Raw genomic sequence first — 8,979 nt, 5'->3', positions numbered from 1 at the left:
ATAACCCTGGGGGGGGTAGGTGCCATTACTCCCATTTTACAAATGGGGAAACTGAGGCAGAGATGAAGTGACTTGTCCAGGGCCACATAGCTAAGTAAGAGTCTCAGACTGGATTTGAACTCAGGTCTTCCTGACTCTAGGCCCACTGCACCACACATTTCTCCTTATTAAGTTTCGGCTTACTGGGTTCAGCCTATCCTACTAAACTGTTGAGTTTCTTTTGGATGTAGGCAGGGGCAAGGGCTGTAACCTGTAAAAAAAGTGTTGCTCCCTATACTGGGCATAGGTCTCCTTGTAAGAACCCCCTTCCCCTAAGGCTTATATATTCATGGAATAAGGCTCCTCCATCTCCATGGAGGAGTTGTGGGCTGAGCGCTCTGTGCACATATGTAAAGTACACGTATGAGCACCGTGCATGCTTTAGCATGTACTGGAGAAACAGCTGTGTGTGCATATGTACGTGGGCATGGCCGTGTAGCTGGAACTCTTCTGGGGTTGGTAGATGGGGGTCTCCACACCCTTTGCCTCCTGCTGGAGGGGATGTGGGAGGTCAACTTAAACCTTTCTCTGACACTGATTGGGAAAGTTGAGCCCCTCAAAGTCAAGGAGGCTGAGAAAAGGCTCTATCCACCTGACCAGTGTTGGGAATAGAAGACCCCAGGGTCTCTACCCCCAGTATCTTTGAAGTCCCAGAGCTAGGATGGGGAAAGGTAAGGAAATTTCTCCAGACACAGAACCTGGTGTTCGTTAAGTCTTTATTTTTCACCGAACCCTGTACTGTATAGTATTTTACAATCAGTGCTGGACTCTGCCTTCTAGCCCCCCTGTCCCCTCACCCACCCAGACCCATACCACCCCAGGAGTAGTGCTCCAAGTCCCGACTCCACCCTCCCCCTTCCTCCCCTCCCCACCATTTCTTATTTACAGTTATCCCTTTGATAAAGTCCACTGTGTCCCCTCCCACCCCATCAGGGGGTTTGGTATCACCCCTTTCCCTCATGCCTCTACAGGCCCTAGGGGGTAGGGAGGCCAGTGGTTGAAGCAAATTTCCCTCCCCAGCCCTCCTTTGTCCCTTGCCCCATCATCTCCTGGTCCCCTGGGCAACAGGTCTGCCCACAGCATGAATGCCTGGCTCTGAGCCCTGAGCACCAAGAGACAGAGTCTCCCTGGGCCAGACAGAACAAGCCAGTGGATAGTGACGGCTGGGATCCGGGCCACCAGGGTAGGTTCTTAGTCCTTAAACCGGCGGCCAGCTGGGATCTTCTTGTAGTAACTCTCAGCCTCAGCTTCTCCGTGCCCATCTCTTTCAGACAGGGCTAGGCTGCCAGGTTTGCGCCGAAGAGTAGATTCCCTGCTGGCGGGTCCCAGCACCCCTTCGCCTGGGGTTGGCATCCCCTCGCCTGTGGCTAGGTTGACGGTGGCCACGCCGGTGAAACGTGGTGGTTCATCCTGGTCCATGTCACTGATGGAAGATCCGGGGGAAACACCAGGAGCCTTGCTGGCTCGGAAGCTGCCCCCAGCCCGGTAATCGCGGCCTGCCAGCTCCCCCAGCTCATAGGTGTCGCTCCCAAGCTCAGCACCTTTGGCCCCGGTAGCTGCCTTCCACTCCCAGGGCCCATTGCCAGATGAGAGGTGCACGACGGGGTGGTGGGGGGCATGTGCATCAATGGTGACTATGCTGCCGCTGTCACGCTCGGAGGGCGAGCGGTATTGGGAGGAGTCAGAGCTGGCACTCGAGGATGAAGCTGTTTCGGCTGTCTTGGGACCCGGCGGACCCCCAGGCCCCATGCCTGGTGCCTTGGACATAGCAATGACCTGCAGGAGCCGAGGTGGGTTGGCCACACGTGGTGGGGCTGTGACAGAGGCCCCTCCTTTCTCGGCCATCATGAGCCACTTGGCCCTCACAGCTGAACTGCTCTTGGGGGAGAGGCTGGCGCTTGCTGGGCTACTGGCCGTGGCCTGACTCTCCTCAGGGATATGCACTAATGGGGGGGCACCAGCCCGCGGCGGTAGTAGTACCCGGGGCCCTAGCCCTGCCCTCTCAGCCCCAGCCCGGGCCTGCACAGTCGGGTACAAGGAAGGTGGGATGGGGCCTCCATCTTCTTCCTCTTCCTCTTCTTCTTCTTCCTCCTCCTCCTCTTCCTCTTCTTCCTCAGCCATGGGCTCTGCAGCCCCTCGGAGATGGCCTGGTCCAACCTCCTCAGCAAGAGTCAGGGCCCGGGCCCCCTCCAGCGACTTTTGTTTCCATTCAGTGATGAGCTGCTTGGAGCGGGAGGCATCCAGGGGCACGTGGATGGTCATGTGGCGCCGGGCAGGATCATCCAGGGACGGGGTGTTGACCCGGGGCAGGGTGTTGCTGAAGGTGACCATGTTCTCTTTGCCCATGGGGCTCCGAGGGGCCAGGAGGTCTACGTCGACACTGGCTCGCTTGAGACTGCCCAGTGACGTCTTCTCTCGTGGCACAGGCCGAGGCATGCCCTCTAGTCGGGTCTGCGGTGTCAGCTCATCTGTGCTGACTGACTTGTTCTGGTGGTAGACTGAGTCATGGCCTCTCTGGGTCAGGGCCCGTAGGGCATCCTTGGCTGGTGGTGGGGCTGGGGGCTTCTCCAGTGGGGCCCGGAAGTTACCCACTGCATGGCAGGCCTGTGGAATATAGGGCAAGTGCCAAATTTGGGGGGCGCTCCCTGAGGTCAGGAACTATGTCCCTACCTCAGATCAGCAGTTCCCCGAGGGCAGGCTTGTGTCTTCTCCTCAGGTGAGGAAGCTCCCTAAAGATAAGGACTGTTTTCTCCTCAGAGAGGGGGTTCCCTGAGGGCTGGCTTGTGCCTTCCTCTCAGACAAGTAGGGGGGGGGCTCTCTGAAGGCAGAGTTGCATCTCTAAAGGATCTATGAGAGCAGGACCACGTCTCCTCCTTCTTCTTCCCACCCCTTCCCCCCAGACTCACCAGATAGGCAGCGATGCCGGCGCCAATGAGGAAGCCACTGTAGACATCACTGGGGTGGCTTCGGTGCTGTGTGATCTGGGTAAGTCCACAGACCCCCGCAGCAATAGCAAAGGCAAAGACCAGGATAGGTTTGAGCAGCTTGGTGCTATCTGAGATGATGGAGTTAAAGTACATCTGTGTGGAGAGATGCTTGTCAGAACTGGCCCTCCAGAAGCCTTGGGGGCAATAGGCTCATGAGCCGTGGGGAGACTCCACCTGGACCCTCATTCCCAGATGTGTATACCTGTACACCTACATGCAGGGGTCAGAAGGCTGGGAGGATGGGGTGGAGGTTGGGCAGAAGCCCTGTGCATTCAGGGGTAAATGGCTGGTAGGTCCCTTTGGAAGGGGGGCAGGTCAGGGGCTACAGAGGGGCACATGGGTGCTGGGGGAGAATATGAGGCTTCATGCGGATGGGAATCGAGGCTGACATCCCAGATACCAGGAGACTCACTCACCGACACATAGACAGCTGCGAAAGCCGAAAGGGTGGCATGCTGGGATGGGAAGGTCTTCCTGCCAAGTGAGTCAGTACCCACATCAGGCTCCCACACTCCCCCTTCCCCAATCCCTATATTTGTAACCTGAAGAGATTGACCCACGTGGTCTTGGAGGCTCCTTCCAGTTTGAAATCTAAGATCCTATGATTTGCAGAGTCTTGGGGGGCGAGTCAAGAGCCCTGAGTTCTAGTCCTGGCTCTGCCCCTGACTCCCTGTGAGCTCAGTGAAGCACCTTGGCCTTTCCAAGCCTCAGTTTCTTCATTTGTAAAATGGAGGGACTGGGCTTGCTCCTCTCTATGGACCTTCCCAGCTTTGGCCGTTTTAGCTTGTGATAGGAACATAGATTTAGAGCTGGAAAGACCCTTCCGAAACAAAATATCTGAGCTAGAAGATACTTAGAGGTCCATCTGGTCAGATCTCCTGAATTTACAGGAAAGTGAGGCCTAGGGTGGTAAAGTGATTTGTCCAAGGTCACCCAGGTAGCTTAGTGGCAGAAACAGGATCTGAATCCAGGCTCTCTGAGTGCAAATTTAGAAAATCCCACCGTTCCCCCCTACCAACTCCCACCTTCCCTGTTGTACTACATTATCTTAAAGGTTCTTTGAAACCACACCTTAAGGTGGAAAGGTGGAAAGAACACTGAGTTTGGAGTCAGAAGACCTGGATTCCAATTCTGACACTGGTACTTAGTACCTGTGTGACCCGAGGAACGCCACTTCACTTTTTTTGGGTCTTAGCGTCTTCATCTATGAAATGAATGGATTTGACTAGATAGTCTCCGAGGTCCGCTTTCAGCTCTGACATTCTATTTTCAAAGGCCCCTTCCTGCTCTAAACCCCATAATTCAGTAGGACCGTCTCTTTAGGGATTGGCTCAGAGCCGCACAACTGAAAAGTGTCAGATCTTCTTGGCTCCCAGAACAGCACTCTATTCCCTTCACCAAGCTCCCTCTTAAAGCCTGGGATTTCAAAATAAATATACACAGGGTAGGTTGGGTTTATACCCTTTGCCAGGGGGTAAGGTCTAACCGAATGAGATTTAAAGTCAAGCAGTACAAGCTCCCTGCTCTTGGGGCACAGATGGCCCCTGGCTCTCAGGCCCCACCCCCCAGGACAGCAGCTCACCTGGCAGAGAGGATGGCATGGGCATCCTGGCCAGAACAGATGTCTTGGGTGATGTAAGGGTTGGCATCACAGGAGATGCCTAGCAAGGTATAATTGGGCTTGCAGACCGTCAAGAAGAAGGGGGCGTGGTAGCCTGTGGCCAATTGGATGATGTCAGTGACGAGAGCTGTGGCACACAGGCCAAATACATGGACGCCTGTGGAAAGAACGGGGGAGGGTCACATTATCCCAAGAAGCTGCCCCTATGCCCCTTCAGACCCAGGAGGAAGGAGACAAATGGGAAAAGGGAGAATAGTCACAGGAATGTGGGTATGGCTTAACCAAGGGTGATTGAAAGTCTAGAGGTGACACAGTATGTGCTAGGGTGCCTCTCTCAGAGGTGATAGGGAGGGAAGGAGGGAATAAGCATTTATTAAACGCCTATTGGCACTGTGCTGAGCTCTTTACAAAAATTGTCTCTTCTGATCCCTGAAACAACCTTGGGAGGCAGCTGTGGGAAGAGGCAGCTATAGGGGACTTTGGGAAGAGGACTGGTTGCTGTGGAATTTGGAGGATAATCTCAAGGTACAGGATGTGGGGGCGGGCAGTGACCTTGGCTCATCTGGCAGGGGACAAGGGCTACTCTGGCTTTCCCCCACTGGGGGCTCCCCTGCCTGCATCCTCACCTACAAAGCGGACAGTCCGGCGAAGGAAAGAGTTGAAGTTGCAGCCCCCAGCATTGATGCTACCCTCTGCGCTGGTGCGGCCCTTCAGCTTGGACTGGAGACAGTACACGATGCCTTCCCCGACCATGATCTGAATCAGGGAGGAGGTTAGGGGCAAGCCTCAGATGGCAGGCTCTTCCCAAGCCCTTCCCAGCTCCTTCCACTGGGTCCCACTAGGTGTGAGGGAAGGGAATGTGATCCCCAGTACATCTCTTCCTCTCTAGGCTAATACCCTCACATTTTCCCAGAGCACTGTCTGGATCTTTCCTGGTTTGTGAACATATTGAGCCTTGTACCTCTTCCCCTCTCATCATTCCCCCTCCCATTGGGAGTCAGGGTTTACAATTTTTTTTTCTATTTTTTATTTTTCTATTCCAATCACTTAAAACAATGCCCTGCATCTAGCAGGCATTTAACAGCCTTTGGTCAAGTTATGCTGTTGAATCTCTAAAAAGGAAGATTGGACTCAATGATTCATAAGGTTTTTTTGTTTTTTTTCCCAGCTCTGACACTCTGACACTCAGCTTTGAAGTTCTATGGCCTCAGGTATTCCGTAGCCCTGACATTCTCTGTTCTAGGGCCCTTCCCAGATTTGAATTCCATGTGTGGTGTTCTCAGGTCCCTTCAGGCTCTGTTTTTTCTATGTGCTAAGACCTTTTCAGGCCTTATGTGTTCAGAAGTTCCTTCCAGTTCTGACATTCTGCATTCTAAGGGCTCTCCCATCTTTGACACTCTGCATGCCATGGCCCCTCTCAGTTTTAATATTCAGTGTATTATATTTTAAGGTCCCTTCCAGCTCTGCCATTCTATGTCCTAAAGTCTATTGAAGCTTTGATACTTTATGTTCTATGTTATAAGATTCTGTCTAGCTCTGACACCCTACCAGGGGTGGGGAACTGGCAGCCTCCAGGCCACATGTGGCCCTCTAGGTCCTCTGGCGTGGCCTTTTTTTTACCAAGTCCAACAAAAGGCCACACCCGAGGACCTAGAAGGCCACATGTGACCTGGAGTCTGCTGGTTCCCCACCCCTGCATACTGTAAGGTTTCTCCAGGTCTGATATTCTTTCCTCCAAGCTAACCACCAAGCGCTCTAGGTACACTCACATATTGCCTTCGTAGATATGTGGTTCTTCCCTCTCTAGAAGGACCAGTGGGCAGAAGGGTTGGGTATTCTAGAGAGGTTGTATGTGTAGCGCGTTGTCACATATTAGAGTCAAGGGACATATTGGTGCTAGAACTGTACTCTCTCATGCTCAAATCCAGCTGTGCTCCAATCTCCATCCTGCCAGACTCTGATCCTCCCAAACCCATCCCACTAAGGAGGTCCTGAAGACTCACAGAAGCAGCTGGGGCAGCAAAGGCCAGGCTTAGGAGCATGAGCAGTGGGATGAGTTCCTCACTGGTCTCCACATAGGGCATGGACAAGGTCCGGTCGTAACACTGGAAGCCCACCTTGGCTGGCTTGAAGAGGTCGGTCAGCTCCAGGAAGTAAAGGGTCACAATGGAGGAGGCAACGATGGGGAGCTGGTAGATTGAGAAAGAAAGTGCTTGGTGTGGGGAAGCTCTAGATCCAGGTTCTACCTCTCAAATCCATTCTGGCCCCTCCAGTCTCTATCAACATTCCAAACCCCTTCCCCCTGACTTCACGTTCCTTCAAGCCTCTTTCCTGGGAAACACCATAGACATGATCTGTTCCATATGAAGAACTCTACCTATTCGTACATCTCATTAGATCTTATTTGATCCACACACAAACCCTGGGAGGTAGGTGCTATTTTTATCCTCATTTTACAGATAAGGAAACTGAGGCACAGGTTAAATGACTTGCCTAAGATCATACAATTATTAAGTGTCTGAATCTGGATTTGAATCCGGGTCTTTCCGACTCTAGGTCTAGCAATCTATCTACTGGGCCACTTTCAATGATATAATATTTGTAAAGTGCTTTGCAAATCTTAAAGCACTATATAAATGCTAGCTATGTTGTTATTATTATTAATAATGCATGTGCCTGTAAGGCCCTATGCATCCTCCAGTCTGTACTCCCTCTCCCTCTCTGATCTTCCCAACACATGTCCTTTTATTCTATTCAAGCCGGTTTTCTCTGGGTCTCTTTTGCACTGTGGGCTCGCTCACTGGTGTTTCTTTACCTCCCCTGGCCAAATCTGAACTCAGACAAGGGAGAAATCCTGGTGGTCAGGGCAGACTTCCAGAAGAAGATGGAACTGGAGCTGGCCTCATGAATCACTGGTTCACACAGGGCAGGGGTGCTTGCTAAGGAGGCAGCACTGGACCTTTCCATTTTCTCCAATTGCATTAAGGATTAATTTTCACAATAAAGACCAGTAAAGTGTCAACATGTCCTTAAAGCCTGGCCTCAGACCCCCTCTTTATGGCCCCCCACCTAGCCTATCCCTGTGGGGCCCATAGCTGGGGTCACTGACATCCCCCAAACCTCAGACTCAACCCTGCCAAGCCCTAGGCAACAGGGGTGCAAGGACCTGGGTGCTATACACACACACACACACACATACACACACACACACACACACACAGTGAAAGACTGGATTTTTCAATTCTGGTCCTTATATGACTCTGACCATGTCATTTAGAATCTAAGTTTCAATTTCCTCACCTGTAAAAGTAGGAGGGGGAGGGGTTGCACTCGGTGACCTCTGAGGTCCCTCCCAGGTCTAAAGCCTGAGACCCCTTTACTCCATGATCTTATTGGATCCAGCTGCTGATTCTCTCTCCCCACTCCTCCCCCCTCATTCTGGCAACCGACTAGGGTACCTGTCTTGCCTCCCAGGACCTGTTTGCCTGGCCCCGTCCTTCTGAGGATGAGGCCCTGCTCCTCTTGCTCACAAGCATCCTATTTCTGGGGAACTGAAGGCCAAATCTTGTGGTGAGTGCCTGGCCACCCTGTTGATGTCTGGCTGCCTGCTGGCTGGCCTGCCTGATATCACCACTTGTCTGGCTTCCAGGGTCACTACCAGCTAGCTAAGTGCTCTGACAGATTTTCTTTCCACCTGCTGGAAAATCAGATCTTAGAAGCCTTAGAAGTGGTGGAGTAGAAAAGACCTCTGAACTAGGGACTCAGGACACCTGGGTTCTAGTTCCAGCTCTGCCTCTGACTTGCATGGGGAAGTCCCTTTCTGTTTGTGGACCTTGGTTTCCTTCTCTGTAAGGGGGTTGAACTCTTTAAGTTCTGACATTTTTGGTCCATGTTCTAAGTCCTTCCCACCTCTTCTATCCTGTGTTCTAAGGGCCTTCCCAGCTCTGAGATTCTGTGTTCTAAGGTCCCTCCCACCTCTTCCATTCTGTGTTCTAAAGTCCCTCCCACCTCTGACAATCCATATTCTAAAGGCCCTTCCAGCTCTGACATTCTGTGTTCTAAGGTCCTTCTGAGCTCTGAAGCCCCTTCTGTCTTTGCCATTCCATATTTTATGCTGCAAGGCCCCCTTCTAATTGCTCTTTTCGAGGAGGAATGGCTGCCTGGGTGGGGTTGCAGTCACCCCTGACTGAGTCTGTCTATCGGTCCCCATGTCCCATCACCTCCACAAAGTAGAAACACGGCAGGAGTGTCATGCTGTCCTTTGGACCCTTGGCCTTCTCCTTGGTTGAAAGCATGATGTTCTGGGGGCTAGGGACAGGTCAGTCAGATCAA

General features: G+C 52.5%; 1 protein-coding gene across 2 annotated transcripts; it reads right to left on the bottom strand.

Annotated features, from left to right (window-relative positions):
• Positions 1–1,125: 1,125 nt before the first annotated feature.
• Positions 1,126–8,979, bottom strand: PLPPR3 (phospholipid phosphatase related 3). Of its 2 annotated transcripts, none has more exons than XM_036749810.1 (7): positions 8,868–8,979; positions 6,651–6,836; positions 5,274–5,403; positions 4,609–4,804; positions 3,353–3,500; positions 2,946–3,119; positions 1,126–2,643 (listed from the first exon to the last, which is right to left on the bottom strand). In XM_036749810.1, exons 1-7 carry the CDS (start codon positions 8,940–8,942, stop codon positions 1,231–1,233), a joined length of 2,322 nt encoding a protein of 773 aa, XP_036605705.1. In that variant the 5' UTR covers positions 8,943–8,979; the 3' UTR covers positions 1,126–1,230. The 2 variants fall into 2 exon arrangements, with proteins under 2 accessions (XP_036605705.1, XP_036605754.1); XM_036749859.1 differs by having other exon boundaries at positions 3,443–3,500.

This window comes from Trichosurus vulpecula, chromosome 1, assembly GCF_011100635.1.
Source record: "Trichosurus vulpecula isolate mTriVul1 chromosome 1, mTriVul1.pri, whole genome shotgun sequence".
In the NCBI taxonomy this organism is placed as follows: Eukaryota; Metazoa; Chordata; class Mammalia; order Diprotodontia; family Phalangeridae; genus Trichosurus; species Trichosurus vulpecula.
Note: the sequence above shows the minus strand (reverse complement) of the source record. Positions and strands in the feature narration are given on the sequence as shown.

Bases quoted from the DNA above. Each gene is read 5' to 3' on its own strand.
- PLPPR3 (XM_036749810.1), bottom strand. From the start codon at position 8,942: ATGCTTTCAACCAAGGAGAAGGCCAAGGGTCCAAAGGACAGCATGACA. The intron at 5,404-6,650 runs GTGAGTCTTCAG...TCCCTGATTCAG, and splicing joins TTGCTGCCCCAGCTGCTTCT to ATCATGGTCGGGGAAGGCAT. The intron at 4,805-5,273 runs GTGAGGATGCAG...TTCTTTCCACAG, and splicing joins CCGGACTGTCCGCTTTGTAG to GCGTCCATGTATTTGGCCTG.